Source organism: Aspergillus novofumigatus (assembly GCF_002847465.1).
Source record: "Aspergillus novofumigatus IBT 16806 chromosome Unknown P174scaffold_1, whole genome shotgun sequence".
NCBI classification, from domain to species: domain Eukaryota; kingdom Fungi; phylum Ascomycota; class Eurotiomycetes; order Eurotiales; family Aspergillaceae; genus Aspergillus; species Aspergillus novofumigatus.
Window position 1 is genome coordinate 1,101,549 of NW_020194274.1, and position 17,554 is coordinate 1,119,102.

The 17,554-nt window shown below is 50.8% G+C and overlaps 7 protein-coding genes across 7 annotated transcripts; 4 read left to right on the forward strand and 3 right to left on the reverse strand.

Moving 5' to 3' along the window:
- Positions 1-136: 136 nt before the first annotated feature.
- Positions 137-2,341, forward strand: P174DRAFT_436678 (ENTH-domain-containing protein). Its single transcript, XM_024826102.1, has 4 exons — positions 137-232; positions 347-559; positions 644-725; positions 794-2,341. The coding sequence occupies exons 2-4, from the start codon at positions 528-530 to the stop codon at positions 2,168-2,170; spliced, it is 1,491 nt and encodes a 496-aa protein (XP_024686881.1). The 5' UTR covers positions 137-232; positions 347-527; the 3' UTR covers positions 2,171-2,341.
- Positions 2,342-2,988: 647 nt separating this feature from the next.
- On the forward strand, positions 2,989-4,668 carry P174DRAFT_436681 (EGFR-like transmembrane domain-containing protein). Its single transcript, XM_024826103.1, has 4 exons — positions 2,989-3,488; positions 3,545-3,597; positions 3,650-3,751; positions 3,826-4,668. The coding sequence occupies exons 1-4, from the start codon at positions 3,374-3,376 to the stop codon at positions 4,483-4,485; spliced, it is 930 nt and encodes a 309-aa protein (XP_024686882.1). The 5' UTR covers positions 2,989-3,373; the 3' UTR covers positions 4,486-4,668.
- Positions 4,602-5,165, forward strand: P174DRAFT_11042 (uncharacterized protein). The gene has a single exon (XM_024821016.1). It carries the CDS (start codon positions 4,717-4,719, stop codon positions 5,071-5,073), a length of 357 nt encoding a protein of 118 aa, XP_024686883.1. The 5' UTR covers positions 4,602-4,716; the 3' UTR covers positions 5,074-5,165.
- Positions 5,165-7,157, reverse strand: P174DRAFT_11071 (adaptor protein NBP2). The gene has a single exon (XM_024821019.1). The coding sequence runs from the start codon at positions 6,667-6,669 to the stop codon at positions 5,257-5,259; it is 1,413 nt and encodes a 470-aa protein (XP_024686884.1). The 5' UTR covers positions 6,670-7,157; the 3' UTR covers positions 5,165-5,256.
- A 778-nt stretch (positions 7,158-7,935) lies between these two features.
- On the reverse strand, positions 7,936-8,340 carry P174DRAFT_11069 (uncharacterized protein). The gene has a single exon (XM_024821018.1). The coding sequence runs from the start codon at positions 8,238-8,240 to the stop codon at positions 8,031-8,033; it is 210 nt and encodes a 69-aa protein (XP_024686885.1). The 5' UTR covers positions 8,241-8,340; the 3' UTR covers positions 7,936-8,030.
- A 101-nt stretch (positions 8,341-8,441) lies between these two features.
- On the reverse strand, positions 8,442-9,557 carry P174DRAFT_456028 (uncharacterized protein; the record flags this gene model as incomplete). Its single annotated transcript, XM_024829388.1, has 1 exon — positions 8,442-9,557. One exon carries the CDS (start codon positions 9,555-9,557, stop codon positions 8,442-8,444), a length of 1,116 nt encoding a protein of 371 aa, XP_024686886.1.
- Positions 9,558-13,783: 4,226 nt separating this feature from the next.
- Positions 13,784-17,353, forward strand: hmg1 (HMG-CoA reductase; the record flags this gene model as incomplete). Its single annotated transcript, XM_024829389.1, has 5 exons — positions 13,784-14,125; positions 14,189-14,554; positions 14,608-15,798; positions 15,825-16,951; positions 17,014-17,353. 5 exons carry the CDS (start codon positions 13,784-13,786, stop codon positions 17,351-17,353), a joined length of 3,366 nt encoding a protein of 1,121 aa, XP_024686887.1.
- Positions 17,354-17,554: the final 201 nt, after the last annotated feature.

Below are 17,554 nucleotides of genomic sequence, written 5' to 3' on the forward strand. Positions count from 1 at the left end.
CGCCTCCTCGTTGTCCTTGTCTCCCTCGTCCTGAATCAAGTCCTTGCATATACTGCATTTTTAGTCTTTCTTTCTTTTTTTTTCCTTTTGTTTCTCAAAAGTTTGTCGATTCAGGAGTGCAAATACACCACACAAAGCTGAGTCTGCGCCATGGATTTCAACAGTCTGAAAGAGCAGGTCAGCAACCTGACCTTGTATGATATCAAGGCGGGAGTCCGCAAGGTGCAGAATGGTAGGTACTCCAATGCAGCATCTACTGGCAACCCGTCTTTCTCTCCAGACTTCCTTCAGCCCTGAACGGTTGTCTACTGTGGCGCACAAGATATTAACTTTTTCTGTTTTTTAGCTGTCATGAACTACACCGAGATGGAGTCCAAGGTTTGTTGGCACCTGCCAGTCGCATTGGCGGCTTCTCTCTTGTTGTGAGAGAGCGATGACGGATTGTCCCGGTTGGTAGGCAAATTTCTAAATGCGAGCAGGTCCGGGAAGCTACGAACAATGAACCCTGGGGCGCTTCAACGACATTGATGCAAGAGATCGCCAACGGAACTCACAGCTAGTCAGTTATCCCCTCGCTCCGTACTTATCGCGATGTCGATTACTCGATGGATCTGGGCTCGATGCTAATCTCCGTTGCTAACAGCCAGTTGTTGAACGAGATTATGCCGATGATCTACAAACGATTCACAGACAAGAGCGCGGAGGAGTGGCGACAGATCTACAAGGTACGAGTAACGCGGGCTGGCGTCCACCCGAGACCGGTTAGACTGATTCGTCCTTTTGTGTCATACAGGGTCTTCAACTACTGGAATTTCTGATCAAGAATGGTTCGGAGCGCGTTGTCGACGATGCCCGGTCTCACCTGTCCCTGATCCGGATGCTACGCCAATTTCATTATATCGACCAGAACGGAAAGGACCAAGGTGTGAACGTGCGCAACCGATCGTCGGAGCTGGTGAAGCTGCTTGGTGATGTGGATCTTATTCGCACCGAGAGAAAGAAGGCCCGTGCGAATCGCAACAAGTTTGGTGGCTTCGAGGGCGGAATCGGTTCCGGTGGAATGGGTGGTATGGGAGGCGGCTTTTCCGGTTCCTCCGGCAGGTACGGCGGATTTGGCAGCGATAGCCTGTCCTTTGGTGGATACAGTGGAGGTGTCTATGGTGACGGCGGCGGCTTTGGGGGTGCTTCTAGCGAGTTCCAGGATGCGGGACGGAGAGGGAACCGGTTCGAGGAGTATGACGAGTACGATGAGGGCGACGCCAGCCCGACGCGGCGTCGCGGACCCAGCCCTCCACGTCCGAAGCAGGAAGCGAAGAAGCCCGAGCCTCCCAAGGCACCCGAACAAGACTTGTTTGACTTTGGCGAGGAGGGAACGGTCACAGCTGCTTCCACATCTACTGCGGCTGGCAAGAAGCCTGCCAGCAGTAACGGCCTGGATATTCTCGAGTCCAAACCGATCGATGACGATGACGAGTTTGATGATTTCCAGTCCGCAACGCCAGCACCGCAGCCCGCAGCCAACCAATTCGCTATTCCCGCACCCGCATCCACGGTCAGTACGACCTCGAGTACCCAGTTTGCCGCTCCTCGGCCCGTCTCTGGCGTGCAAGGGCCGAACCTGAATGGTTTGGTCGGATTTACGTCAATGACCCCGACTCCGACATCGAGCACAGTTGCCTCTCCCACACTTTCTCAGAGCTCCATGGTGCCGCCATCCCAGCAGACAAGGCCTGCACCGGCCAAACCGAGTGGCTTCCAGGCCGCCACTCCCAACTACTTCACCTCCGTTACCACCGCCACCGCACCGCAGCCAACTGCCATGACACCCAGCCACCGACCGGGCATGCCCTCGACCTCCTCTTTCACTTCTGCCCGGAGTACTTCATCGGTCGGTGGTAAGCCGGCAGCATCCAAGTCGTCGGGTGACGCTTTTGGATCTCTCTGGTCGACCGCCAGTGCCAGTGCAGGCATTCAAAAATCATCCGCAAATGGTAGCAAGGGGCCCAATCTGGCGAGTATGGCTAAAGAGAAGGCTAGCGCGGGCATCTGGGGAGCCCCGGCACCGTCGAGCAGTCTCACTCCAGCTTCTCCTTCTCCATCGATGGGCTCTTCAACACAGCAACAGGGGACGAAGACGGGCAGTTCGGGGCTTGACGATTTGCTCGGCTAATTGTCACTGGTCTCTGATGATTTTATTTGTTTTTATGTCTCTGCTTTTGATTACCAGGCGATATTCTCTCCGTAGTGCAAATTTTTCTCAATCTGTCTTTCGTTTGTGGTAGGAATCGATATACAGGGTTCTAGGCCAGTCACCAAAGATCACTTGTCCATGAGCGCAGGCTTCTCATTTCACTCTGTATTATTACCGATGTAACTTCTGCATGCCTTGCTGTCGAGTAATCCAATTGGAATCTTTCCTCAGCCCACCACTCCAGCATCCAGAGGTATCTGGAGATCTGCTGGGCTGCTGTAAGACCTCGAATCCAAATGGTCGAATTAAGGTTGGCACCACTACTAGTGTCCTTGATACGATGATTATCTGCACACCATCCTCGCTTGGGTATGTGGCCCTCAAGACGACAAACCGTTTATATACCCCGCCGAGAGACTCCTTTCCTCTATGGGTGTTATTCCTGTCGTCGATGCTTTCTATTCTAGTCCGTATGGAGACTGAAATTTGATCCTTCCACTCGGACATTCAATCATTGCCGAAGGAGATTGGTTCTTAAGGTTAGACCCTGGGCAGGGGCTCGTATTTTCCCTGCAGGCTTCCCCCTAGAATGTGTGCTGTCTCGACGATCAGCACCCACTCAGGTAAAGTGCCTCCCCCGATGCATACCGCAGCGTCCAGAGTAGCCCTGGTAGGCAAGAATAATAGTCCAGACTAGTGTAGGTCCTCATCTTGTGTTGCATTCCCGCTCTTGTCCACATGGATGGTTATCTGTCTCATTCTTGAATCCCCTCGATTCTCGACTCTCCTCGTTTGCTGTGTAACCCCACCGCCCCTCCAGAAAGACACGGGCAAAGGAGACTTGAAGCTATGCAATGAGTGTTCGATACGGAGTACCTGGGGGAAGATACGAGGGACGGAATGTATTCTTCTACGGAGTCCTTCCAGCTCCCTGATGCCTATCTTCCTCCGTGAACTTGGCACACTCTATGACTGGATCACTGGTTCGCGCGTTTCAGCCGCACGAGTGAACTGTGATTGATTCGGTATCAGTATTGAGAGTCTGTTTTTAGCTATGAGTGTGTTGATCACTTAACTACGGTCTAGGCATATAATTATAGATAGATCAGGTTCTCTTCGTATTTGCTAGTTGATCTTCCTCTGACAATTTCATCCAACTCCATCCCATATACGACCACGATCATGTTCGTCAACCCCTTCTTCGAAAGCAACCTATTACTCCCCCGTCAACTCAACGAGGCATACAATGGCTGCTCAGGCGGTATTGGCGACGGAGAGTGTCTCCCATCCTCTCGATGTACCTACGCTCCATACTCCATGCCCCGTAGCAAAAAGCCAACTAACTTGCGCAAGGCCTCGGTATAGTCTACTCAAACCAATGCCAAAGCGACCCCACCGACTACTCGGCAAGATCTGCCTCTACCTCTTCTATCCTTTCCTGATACTAATACCGCATAGTGCTGCCTCCACCGCCGCTGCACCGTCTCCGAAGGAACAGGCTACTGCCGCGACGCCTCGAACCAGACCTGCGAGGAGGGCGCATACTTCGCCGGCACATCGGTAGATCTATCATTTCTGTTGCGCCTTGCTCACAAAGCAAAAGTCATTGTCAAAACTGACAGAAACCATTTTAGTACCCCTGGCCCTGTCCGGGACCGAATAACGTCCAATGCTGCGTGAAATACACCAACATGACGAACCACACATCCACATCCTCGACTCGCGCATCGACTGGGACTGCTACGCTCCCCATCTCGAGTACACCCACGAGTACACCCGCAAACACAAGCGCAAGCAGCAACTCGACTCAATCCCTAACTCCCACCGCACAACCACAATCGCAGCCCGGGAACGGCCTATCCAGCTCGCAGATTGGCGGCATCGTAGGGGGCGTCCTCGCCGCCGCAGTGCTAGCCGGGCTCATCGCGTTCATCTTCTGGTTCCGACGGCGGCGTCGACGACTTGTGGCCGCGCAGGAGGGTGGGGATCAACAGCCGGCGCGGCGGGATGGCGAGGATGCTGGTGGTGGTACTGGCACGGCGGTTTCTACTATGGGATCGGCGACGCGCGAAGATGAGCATGATCCCGAGGGAAAGGGTGCCGCGGAGATGGACGAAAAGGAGATTCCCATGCTGGGTGGGCGGATGAGGCAGGAGATGGATGCGCAGGGGGAAGCGGCGGTGCATGAGCTGGCGGTCCCAATGGGCGGCAGCACGCGTAAGCTGTCGGAGCTGCCGGGGTCGATGGGGAGGATGGCCGAGTTGCCTGGTTCCGAGGTGGATTTCAAGCGATGAATTGGTTGCCGATACGATGGGATGGATGTAGACTGATTTTAGTTGGAACTGGGAAGCTGGTTGGATATTGTGGCGTATGGGTTCAAGTATATATACCATTCACTCGTCATTCACTGTATATCTGGTTATAGCATAATCTCTTATTGATTTCCAATCCCACAGAGACTAGAATTGACAGAATGATAGCCCATACCATGCACAAGCCTCTTGAGGCCGAAGAATCAAGAACAGATGCTGACACAGATGATGACGCCGGCGCTGGATATTGAAGACAGTAAAAGCCATGCAGAAAAAAAGAAAAAGTCAAATATTTACAAGCCAGAAATCACAAGAAGAACGATGCCTGTTCTCGTTTACTGGTTTGTTCATGCCAACAAGCGAAGTGGTATATCCTTTCCTTCGTTGAGAGCTCAATTTGTCAAATATAAAGCATCTTCTACCTTTCATTCACCAGGTTATCCGATGCGAATTCTCGTCATAAAATATATCATGTCATGTGTATGGGATGACACTGGTCTAGAGTCACCCTATTGTTTCAGAAATCGCCTTCTCGGGCGGTTGAACAACAGCTGGCACTTTGCTCAATGAGTGCAATCCTGGAAGCCAATTCAAGGCTAACAGCCAAGTATGAAGAAGGTTTGAATCCGTCTGTCTTTGTAGAAACAGACCCGAGTCGTAAACGCACAACTCTCACGACAGACTCAAGGTGGAAATCTCCCACCTGCAGCCAGTCCATCCAGGACGCGCAAGCCCAATGTTGAAGGACATGTCTCATGGCTTCGCCAAGATCCCCATCTGGCTTTCCCTTTTTGCGTTTTGTTTCTCCGACATTGGTTGTTCGATTGGCGGGGTGCTGCCGATCTCCTGTCCGGTGTGCAGAAAATGTGATGGGTTCGATTCGGTCTCCCCGCCGCCAGCTGGGATGACGGCTGAACTCTCCAAATTCGTTGCGCCGTTGGCAATATGAACAGACCCCCTGTCAGAGCTCAGAGGCAATTGGTCATTCTGAGTTGGTGTGATGGCCTGCTCTGAGTCGGTTGAGTCCGGGCTCAAGTATGTGCTATCATCCTCCTCAGTATCGAGACTTGGGTCGACGCTGAGCGATGTCAGGCCACCTTCGATGTCCCGAAGTAACCGAACAAATTCCTCTGGTACCAAACCGCTTTCACCAGTCTTTGGATCCTCCGCGACTAGCCAGCCCTGGCCGTGCCTGTATGAGACAAAAATCACCTGTCCTTCCGTCAAAGGCAGTTCGTTCTCATGTTCTCTGGTGAAATCAAATAGCGCAACCGCTTTGCCATGCATCTCCTCATCGGGACAACCAACCGCGAATTGGAAATCGCCCGAGTATCGGTCGGCACCGGAACAATCGTCCTCAGATTCGAACCCTGCATCATGCTCACGGTCCTGATAGTCGCCGTAAGTTTCGTTCCTCATGTGAGAATGTCGGCTCTCATCCGGAGGATAGGTGACATATTCTCCCCCAGGGCCATCATCTGTCCCATCATCGTCATCATTGACATAATAAGTCTCGCTGCCGTCCGCGTTCATGCTGACCAGTATTCCTCGGTCAGTGTCACCGGAGAAATAGGCAGATTGATGGCCGCGACCGGGACTTCTCATTCTTCGGCCATTCGCATTCATCCCTGTCGACTTGTTCTTGCGGTGGCGGGACGCGGAAAACACTGGGCTATGCAAATCTTCATCTTCGCTATAAGGGGGCCCATCGCCAAACGACATTGCCGGTAATTGCTGATGTCCATGACTCTGATCCGTTCTCCAAGGCCCCGACGACCACTGACCACGCGAGTTATCCCATGGTGCGGGAGGGTCCGAAAGCCGCCGATGTTCACTTGCCGGAGTGGACACACCGGAGGCACGGGGTGGCAGAGGACCGTAATGAAGTGGGTGGATCGGAGGGTATGCGAAATCCCGAACGAGCGCATATGGCAAGCTGGAATGGAAGATTGGAAACACATGCGAGCCGGGACGAGAGCGACTTTGAGAAGTTGCGGAAACATTCGAGTACGTCGATAGACGATCTTTCGCATACGACGATGTCCGCTGCCCGATTTGTGTCTTCCCGGAAGCATCTGTTATAATTGGAGGTAGGACCGACAAGTTCGTCGTCGAGGTGACCACCTGTGACTGCGGCCGAGAAGCCGATGAGGTTAGGGTTGCCATGATAGATCGGCGCGGGAGGCACGACAAATAATGACGGTTATGAGGACGCTCTCTCCGGAAAGAAAAGTGATCTGAGTTAAGGACGTGTCCGGTGAGGAGGCGACTGTTGTTGACGGTAAAGGAAGCGTTGCGACTTTATTCTCGCATCGCGTCGTCGACTCTCCGAATCCCGATCAATGTAGGTCGCAGGAACACGCCTGATGATATGAGGAAAACCCCCAATATAATTCAGTCGACGCAGATGGCTGGGGGTTATGGAAGCAATAAGAGTGAAAGCATGCAGGTTGAGAGGTGCTTTAAGAGCTCCTTGCCTACAAGCACAATATGGACCACTGACTGTATGAGGCTGGGGTAAGGTGTAATCCGGATTCCCCAGGTCGACGTCGCTTCGAAAACACACCTGAGACGATTCTAGACGCCAGCTATTCGCAATGTCTCCAGTGCCTCAGTTGGCGACTGTTGCAACAATCAACGATCGAGATAAGTTCAGTGCGCGGCTATTGATCTCGTAGAAAAAAAGCCCCCCAGGAACGCCTTGGTTTGTCTTTTGAATCGAGATGCCGAACCAATGGAGCAATGAGACTTAAGCCCAGTCGGAATCTTTGAGAAAGAGAAATATAAATGGGACCCTTGCAACCAATAGCGGGTTGATTGCTGTCGAGGCAATAATACTGGACTCGAAGGAATTTTGTCCCGCGTTTGGATTCTTGTCGAGTCGTTTGAAGGTACGGAGGCGATGGAAGTGGGAGGTTCTAAATATAGCAGCAGCTGGTCCCGGTTAATAGGGAGACAACCAATGATAAGGACGAGGAACAAACAAGAAGAGCGATGAAGGAGAGACAGAGAGGGGGAGGAGGGGTTGCAAAAAAGAACGAGGAGGGAGAGCCACAAGTAGTGATTATGCTTAGTTGCCAGTGCAAGTGATAGTAATAATGATTATCATTCTTCTTATTATTAGGGGATAAAATGGACGATCGATGGATGGCGGGACCCAAGCAGGAGGTCGGAGATTACCTACTTGCGAGGTACTGAAGACTCAAGGCCCGAAAGCGTTTAGGATCATTGAGGCGCAGTTGGTGGAGAAAGAGGGCTTGACTGGCACCGCAGCCATGCAGAGACGAGAACGTTGTACCAAAGTCAACCCAAAATCTCGATCTGAGCTTCTTCAGTGACTCCAAAGTATGGGACCGATGTCGAATCAGTCACTTTGTACGGAGTAAAGGTTCAATAATATGAATTGATCTCCTGGTCGCAGCGTTTTTCCTTCTTCCGCCGCAGACTTGGATGCCTCCACGTGACTTACCACGCGCGGACTAGCGTGTTTCAGGAATATGGTGCCTTGATCTATTCCCATCTTGGAATCATGACTGAGGCCTCAGTCTCCCCTTGCGTTGGTCCAGGCTCCAATGCTCATTGAACAAAGGCGAGAATTTCCTCGCATGTAACCTAATGGTAGGCTGGTATGCGAAACTGGTTGCCCTTGCTTGCCGGAAAATGATCAGGCTGGCTGAAAGATTTATGAACAGGACAATCCCCCTGGCGACTGGCAGCCACACAAATTGCGCATACATGGTTCTCTACTTCTACCATTTAAGTTCACAGACGATGGTCTTCAACTGATTTGCTGGGTTGGAAACACTTTCTATTTACTATAAACAAAGGAGAATCGAAGCCAAGAAAGAAAGATGCACAGTACCAGCTGTGGCTGACAAGCGAAAGCTCTAAGGCAGATCTGCCGACCCTTTGCCTTGAGGACAAGGGTGTGAAATATTTTAGACAGGTTTTCGAAACCAGTTCCAAGCTGGAGCAGAGAATCTGGGCGTGGAAGAGCTAGGTGCTGATGAGCCTAGGCTGGTCTGACGGGCGTTCGGCTGAACAGTCTTGGTCAAAGTAATGAAAGAAGTCACTGTCGCTGGTGTGGGTTGCTTGCGAACGGCAGTCGGTGTCGGAATCAGCCGAGATGTCGAAGAGCCAGGCGCAGAGAATGAGGAACGTCCTACTCCAAATACCTCTGCGAACTGAGATGGGATGGCCGCATTGTTCAGTGACTGATCCTCGACGTAGTTCGCCGGTATACGGACATGAATAGGAGGCCCATCAATCACATCCACATCGATGCAAGTAGTATAGATCTCTTGCTTTCCATTCGGCAAGGATGGGTCCACTCCCGGAGCTGTAGGCCAGTCCCAAACCCAGTACAGCGTGTAGGGCTTGCCGGTTGGCGCTTCAGATGGTAGCGCAATATCCTGTTGGCACCAGAGATCGGCTCCCATGAGTTGGTTTGCCTCATGCTGGTACGTTGCCTGGCGATGTTCGGAGATCTGACCACTGTTTATCTGGTAGCAACGGCCATCGTCAAAATTCTGCGTCGACAAGAGCACGCCGCGCCCGTCACCTCCTGTGCCTTCCTTGTTCCAGACATTGTGTACGTCAAGAAGCCGTTCGTCGTCCTTTGGCTCTGTCGTCCCGTATACGTATACCGTCCCACGATTCCTGGGTTTCCCAGGCTGGTTCTGGGGTAGGGTCACATGGCCGTTTTCCTGGAAGCGAAGGGCGATAGCAGCGCCAGGACTTGCCTGAAGCCTTGGACTACCATCTGTCTGGGATTGTTTCCGTTGTGTATCCTTACACAAACGATCCCTCGGAAGGATTTGACTCAGATTAGCCCGGCCATCAGGCGGTATCAGATTGGTCATGGTCTTGTCGTTGAAGGCGGGATCGGTGCGAAGAACATTTCCTCGAGGATATCCTGGAGAGCCAACAAAGGTTCCATTCGGCGCTATAACCATGAGCTGTTCAACCCAAGAATGAGCGATGACTGTCGTGAAAATGTGGGCGAAGACCAGCAACCTCGAAACGACCATACTGAGGACGCGCAGCGCTTGCATGATATTCTGGCTCCCTCGAAGGACTTAGAGATAGTGACAGAGAGTAGGACGCCGACTAGCGGTGTTGCCTCGAAACCAGCGAGTTTATTCTTTCTTTCTGCTCAGAGTGATGGTCGATAGTGTAAGCAGGAGAGTAGTACGCTTTAGAAATCCATCACCGGTGAATCCCCCTCGTCTTCTCAGGTGCTGATTCTGGTTCCCAGATAACACGGATCACACCGGTTATTCCCACTTATCCTTTGTTGAAATGATTAGAGAGACCGAGACTGGACAATAGTGAGTGAAGCGATCAATGCACCAAAGACAATGGGCATTGAAACACAAAAGATCATGGGACCTTTTCAGTGGCATCTCCTCTTTTCTCCTCAAACAGGCTTTGCGCCTGCCTATTCTCAACGAAGAAACAAGTATCATTGGGCTCCTCTGATAATGCGTCATTCGAAACATCTGGGTGGTTGACTCAATAGGCCAATGTCAATAGGAAACAAAGAGAGGGTCCAGGATTCTCGCACGGCGCTAAAGGCAGCGACAGGCCCAGATTCTCAAGGAACATTTGAAGCCAATCAATTTGGGATCCATTGTAACTCCCTGACAGACTGCTCTTCATCTATCTGTATTAGAGGCATCCTGAAGTAGGCGTTTAGTGTTTGTGTGTTGCCTTGGGAAGCCTGAAGAATCTGGTCGAACGCGTAGAAGAAAGGTCCCAGGCTCAAGAGTATAACATTGAGACACCCCAAATAGCAACAGCGCGTAGCTCGATTAAAGGGTACGCCATAATCCTCATCGCAGGTCTGAGGAATCTCGATGTTGTTGCAGAACTGCACAAGATGTAAGGATGCTAAGTTCCCGATTGGCTTTGAATCTCCGACATGGCGCTTACCAACCGTCTTCAAGATTAAAGGGTGGCAGTACCGCAGACAGGCAAGCTCAAGCCTACTTATTTGGCCCAAAGCCTGTTTTGACTTTAAAGCTTCAGATGGAGATTGTTTCTGTGACGGTTTAGAAGGTCAGCAACCGCGCGAACATTGCCTAAGGTTTACTCCACGCCTTAATGCTAAGTGCAGTGAGAAACTATTTCGACAATCTTCCAGCTGAGCAGGTCAACGCTCGCAAGAGAACTCTATAAACAGGCAAAGTCATAAGAGAGCCAAAACAGAAGTATATCCCTCCAGAACGAGGACTGAAGACAGATGGCCGCCATGTAGAGTTTTCGGCCTTCTCGTTTCCAGCGCCTAATTCGGATCGCTCCAAGATTTCGATACCTCTGAGAAGCGAACATCACAGCGATTAGCTCTTATATTCGGGAGTCTTGGGCCCATTGATCCCGAAGGCACTCCGGTCTTTGTTTTTGGGTTGTGCTCTAAGACTGGATATCTCGCTGATTACCCAATATATTATATAATTATTTGCATTTATTTTGTTGAGACGTCCAAAGTAAGGCGCCTCTTGCCAGAATGCAAGACAGATATAGATATATTTCATGATCCAGCTTTTACAACTCCTGACGTGGACTGCCTTTGACACAGTCTTTCAGTCCTTCGGGCTGTACTCATGAAGCACCATTTTGCGTGGAAAGAAGTAAAAAGCATCGATTTCCGGCCTACTACTGACCGGCTTTCATCCGATTATTGGAATCTGCTCCGACAATAGTGAAGAGTGTCGGGAAAACAACAACCGTTACCGGACTTCTTCGCAGTAGTAGCCCGCACAGGCTCAGAAGCAAAGGGCATGAACAGTCCAACAGGATTTATCACTGATTGATTAGATGAAATGAGTGGATACTATTATCGTGTTATCTCCGACGGACCAGGATGCCTCAGTGGTCCTGGCTTTTTCATTGTGTGCACTGTCCACTGTCCACAACTCCACCAGGTTGGCCAAGAAGACGCCCATAGAGAACACAGGAATCGAAGCCAAGTACAAACTCCCGTTTGAAATGAAACAGCTTTTCCCTGTTTGAGTATGCTAGATTGATCGATTGGCACCAGAGACGCGTACTCAATTACATAATGCGCTGGTAAACTCCGTCTTTCGGAGATCCATACTAGATCTATCTGCAGAAGTTTGAAAACTTCCCTTATTTCAACAGAGCCTTGAATGACTTAGGAGGTAGAAGCTGAAGTGCCTTAGGTGGCAGAGAAATAGGAGGCCGGAAGGAAGAGGGTAAACTTCAAAAAGGAAATTTCTTGAATTTCCTGTTGAGTCAATTGTTTAGTAGTCCCCATCGTTGTTATTCCCTGATGTGAATCGCTGAGCGATAGTCTATATTTCTAGAATCCAATCCAGGCTCACATCATACTTCCACACTATTGCCACATAGAGGCTCCTCCATATTCGTGCTCGGGTATGCTGGATTATGTGGTGAAGGTATATATCTTCAGAATCTATACATGAAATTATCGACGCTTGAACTTTTAGCAGACTTTTGGATCATGGATACACTGTGTATCTACCATATTCTCGAGTCTCGCCTCACGGTTTCTCCCGTAAGATAGAGGTTTAGCAGATGCGAGGGGGACAAAGAAGGTGAGGAAGGAGTAGAAGGACAGAGGAGAGAGAACAGTCATCAGCTACCGAGTACTTGCTCAGCTTCTTCAAAGAAAAGCAAGGGGTGCCAGCGGTGAAGTAGCCAGGGTTGTATAACACGGCGCACAATTTGATTCTTTCCCTCCTTCATCCAGGAGGAGCGAGGCTGTATGTCTATCCATGCTAAGTCCAGTTCAAGATTGAGATAGAGTCCGGGGGCTACCTAAAATGGTAAGACCGAATGATGCGACATACCTTGGGCACTTTGCATCTTGCTTACTTGGTTGACCACCGGGAACAAGCTAAGTCAATGTACTGCTTACCCTTGGAAGCTGCCTTCGTTCACAAACATCAACATCACCATCGTCCATCTTACGTGAGATGACTGATTCGTGGAGATACATTATGCAGTCTTGTAACCATCTATTCGTCGATATGACGTGACCACAGTCCCCGAACCTGAAATACCGGTACTCCGTTGTCTTGCGCCTGTTCACCGAGGGCGGATTCCAGTACCCGAACTGCAGAGTTGCAAACAAGTATGTAGCAGTTCATATTGATATCTACTCGTAGCACATCGAAACTAGTGGTAGAGTACGTAACTCCTTATTCAGTGGATCCGGGAGGAACACACTGGTTTTGGTACGAACTGACAACCCAGTAGGTAGTCAATCTCGTTGATATGACTGATTGTTGCTGAGAAAAGGAGGAATCAGACTCAACTACTAGGTAGCTGATAGCCACTCGGTGAATAAATCAAAACACAATTCATTTTTGAGATCGTAATGGCAGGTCAACGGGCTTAATGGGACATTTCCTAGTCAGATAGTAGCCGAAGTACTCCGTAGTATTAGGACTATTGCCTATCTTAGCTGTACGGACTACGGACTAGTTGGGATTTTAACGACCGGACCCCTGGGATGTTTCCCGTATTGATTATTTCTTTGACTAAAGCCCGAAGGCTTTATGTTGGATTTTAGGACTTTCTTTTTTGGTTAGACTTTATTCCTTTGTCGTCCCCACTCTGTTTCCTCTTTCGCTTCCGCTCTTTCTTCTCCATGATTATAATTGTTATCCTCCTCCCCTACCTTGGTGTTGAAATATAACACTGTGGTCGAGCTCAACCTCGTTGTTTCCCGGGAGCCTGGAACAAGCATCTGCGCTGATCCACGGTGCTTGTGGCTGTGCTTAGGCGGCAAAATTAGCCGGATTTACTTATTTCCATCTTCCCAGCGGCGAGCCAGACTCCCTTTGGTTCAACTTTCAGGGGGTCCGCGATCAAGGCAAATTAGGGATAGGAAAAAGAAAGGAGCTGCTGGTGGAATTGGACTTGGTTTCTTTCTACAGGGTCGAATTCAGCTCAATATTGAACTGTGGGCTGGTTATTTCAGGGCCCCTTATTGTCTGGTATGTTTAATCCTTGGTGAATGCGTCGCCGGAGATAATTGTCCTAACCGCACTCAAGGCTGTACTTTTTTATTAGAGTCTTTTCAGCAAGCAGCGACCTCTTCGATACTTTACTTCATGTCCACCTCCTGACCTCGAGAACATTTCTTGAGATTTTCAGCGTCGAGGTGAGAAAATTTGGGACGGTACTAAGCCATAGTGTCTCACCCCTGCGAACCTTCAATTTCAGCAATTCCCCTAGACACGCGGCCTACACCGCCTCTCCCTGCTCGCCAATTTGTCTATGATAGACAATGGCTACCTCTCTGATTACAAGGAAGCTTCGTTCGGCAGAAGCTAAGAACGATGCCGAACCGGGATGGTTAAAGCGCCAGGTCACTGGCGTTTTACAATCCATCTCTAGCCAAGCTTGTCAGCACCCTATACACACCATTGTGGTTATTGCATTGCTCGCCAGTACGACCTACGTCGGTCTCCTTGAAGGGAGTTTGTTCGACAGCGTCAGGAACCCCAGGAATATTGCCGGTCAAGTGGACGTCGATACTCTGCTTCAGGGCAGCCGGAATCTTCGGTTGGGTGAGAGTACATCTTGGAAATGGCAGGTCGAGGACGGTTTAGCGAGCCAGGACTACACGGTATATCTACATCAGAGTATCTTGAAGTTGAATTTCTCGTCACTGACTGTTTATTGACCGCAGGGCGTCAACCATCTCGCTCTAACAACCTTTATCTTCTCGGATTCCCTGTCAAAGTCATCTTCAATCGCTCCTGCCGCAACAGAATTGCCAATTCCTTCCAATGCCTCTGCTCAACCAGTGCCATATACCCCTAACTTATTCTCGCCCTTCTCCCACGACTCTTCTCTCGCATTCACCTTGCCGTTTGATCAGGTCCCAGAATTCCTGAAAGCGGTGCAGGAGATCCCGGATCCCTCCTCCGATGAGGACGACGGGGAACAAAAGAAATGGATCATGCGGGCTGCTCGTGGCCCGGCTTATGGCTCGGGTGGTGCTATCAAGCTCTGGTTGGCAGATGCGTGGAGTTCATTTGTGGATTTGATCAAGGTAAATGATTTGCCTTACTTATTTTGTGCTGCCATTTTTACTAACGTACCAAGCACGCGGAAACTATTGACATTGTCATCATGACTTTGGGATACCTTTCGATGCATCTTAGCTTCGTGTCCCTCTTCTTCTCGATGCGGCGTCTCGGCTCTAACTTCTGGTTGGCGGCCACTGTCCTCTTCTCGGGCGTTTTTGCGTTTTTGTTCGGTCTTCTGGTCACAACGAAGCTTGGCGTCCCGATCAATGTTCTTTTGCTGTCCGAGGGCCTTCCATTCCTTGTTGTCACTATCGGTTTCGAGAAGCCGATCATTCTCACCAGGGCTGTTCTCACTGCGGCGGCGGACAACAGGCGCAGAGCTGGTCAAGCTTCGTCAAGCACCACGAAGTCCATTCAAGACTCCATTCAGACTGCGATCAAGGAACAAGGTTTTGAGATTATCCGCGATTACTGCATCGAGATCGCCATTCTTATTGCTGGGGCTGCTTCCGGAGTCCAGGGTGGGTTGCGACAATTTTGTTTCCTCGCCGCGTGGATCTTGTTTTTCGACTGTGTTCTGCTCTTCACTTTCTACACCACCATCCTCTGCATCAAACTCGAAATTAACCGGATCAAGCGCCATATTACTCTTCGCAAAGCTCTGGAAGAAGATGGTATCACCCATCGGGTGGCCGAGAATGTCGCTTCCAGCAATGACTGGCCTCTGACCGGATCTGAGAGCAGCAACAAGACTAGCATCTTCGGGAGGAAGCTCAGATCTAGCAGTGTTCGCAGATTCAAGATTTTGATGGTAGGGGGTTTTGTCTTGCTCAATGTGGTGAATCTATCGACTATCCCATTCCGGGATTCTAGCCAGGGTGCTGGCCTACCCCTGTTGTCTCGTGTCTCTAATGTGTTTGCGCCTACGCCCATTGACCCTTTCAAGGTCGCCGAAAATGGGCTTGACTCGATCTACGTCTCTGCAAAGAGTCAGATGATGGAGACGGTTGTGACAGTCATCCCTCCAATCAAGTACAAACTTGAATATCCTTCTGTACACTACGCCGCCTTGGGCGAAAGCCGCACATTCGATATCGAGTACACCGATCAGTTTCTCGACGCTGTTGGCGGGCGTGTCATCGAAAGCCTTCTCAAGAGTGTTGAAGATCCCATCATCAGCAAGTGGATCATCGCTGCTTTGACGCTGAGTATTATCCTGAACGGCTACTTGTTCAATGCCGCTCGCTGGAGCATTAAGGAACCCGAAGTTGCCCCTGCCCCTGCCGCCCCAAGGTGGCTGTGGTGGAAGCAAAGAAGGAATACCCTAATATCGACTTGAACCCCGACATGCCCAAGAGGAGTCCAGAAGAGTGCGAGGCTCTCTTGAAGGAGAAGCGAGCTGCTTATCTGAGCGACGAAGAGTTGATTGAGCTTTCCCTGCGAGGCAAGATTCCTGGCTATGCGTTGGAAAAAACCATGGAAAACGAGGACCTCATGAGCCGTGTGGATGCGTTCACTAGAGCTGTCAAGATCCGTCGTGCTGTTATTGCTCGAACTCCTGCCACTTCCGCTATCACGGGCTCTTTGGAATGCTCGAAGCTCCCATACAAGGATTACAACTATACGCTTGTGCACGGTGCCTGCTGTGAGAATGTTATTGGATATCTACCTTTGCCTTTGGGAGTGGCTGGTCCTTTGACCATTGATGGCCAAAGCTACTTTATTCCCATGGCTACCACGGAAGGTGTGCTGGTGGCCAGCACAAGTCGAGGCGCCAAGGCGATCAACGCAGGTGGTGGCGCGGTCACTGTTCTGACTGGCGACGGCATGACTCGTGGTCCTTGTGTCGGTTTCCCTACTCTTGCACGCGCGGCGGCTGCTAAGGTCTGGATTGATTCGGAAGAGGGCCGAAGTATTTTGACTGCGGCTTTCAACTCTACCAGTCGGTTCGCCCGCCTTCAGCATCTTAAGACGGCTCTCGCTGGCACTTATCTTTACATCCGGTTCAAGACTACAACAGGTGATGCCATGGGGATGAACATGATCTCCAAGGGTGTCGAAAAGGCGCTCCACGTTATGGCGACTGAGTGCGGCTTTGACGACATGGCCACCATTTCCGTTTCTGGTAACTTCTGTACCGACAAAAAGGCTGCTGCTATCAACTGGATTGACGGCCGTGGCAAGTCCGTGGTGGCGGAAGCTATCATTCCTGGTGATGTTGTCCGGAGCGTGCTCAAGAGCGACGTTAATGCCCTGGTCGAGCTCAATACCAGTAAGAACTTGATTGGAAGTGCTATGGCTGGAAGCGTGGGTGGGTTCAACGCTCACGCATCGAACATTGTCACTGCTGTCTTCTTGGCAACGGGTCAGGATCCTGCGCAGAATGTCGAGAGCAGCAGCTGTATCACGACCATGAGAAAGTAAGTTGTCATACATTTTCGATTTGTTTCGTTGCTCGAGTACTAACTGGCCGACTTTCCAGCTTCAATGGCAACCTCCAGATCGCTGTGTCTATGCCTTCCATCGAAGTTGGCACAATCGGCGGTGGCACTATTCTTGAAGCACAGTCTGCCATGCTTGATATGCTCGGTGTCCGTGGTTCCCACCCCACCAACCCAGGTGACAATGCTCGGCAACTTGCTCGAATTGTCGCTGCCGCTGTTCTTGCGGGAGAGCTGAGCCTGTGCTCTGCACTTGCCGCCGGCCACCTTGTCAAAGCGCACATGGCGCACAACCGCAGTGCTGCCACGACGCGGACATCCACCCCCGTCTCGGCAGCCGTGAGTGCTGCTCGGGGATTGACGATGTCCTCCTCGAAGTGAATTCGGAGTAACGAGCGATTACTATTCGAGAGTTCGCGTACGCTTCCACTCCGCCCCAAGAGAGGAATGTAGCCGAGCCTTCGGCCAATCCAGCTACGTGGTAAGCTCTCCATGGCTCGGATTCTTCGCTGGCCGTCCGGAAGGCACATGGCCTTTAATGCAGGCAGCGGGCGAATGGCCAAGAGCCGAGGAAGGATTGTG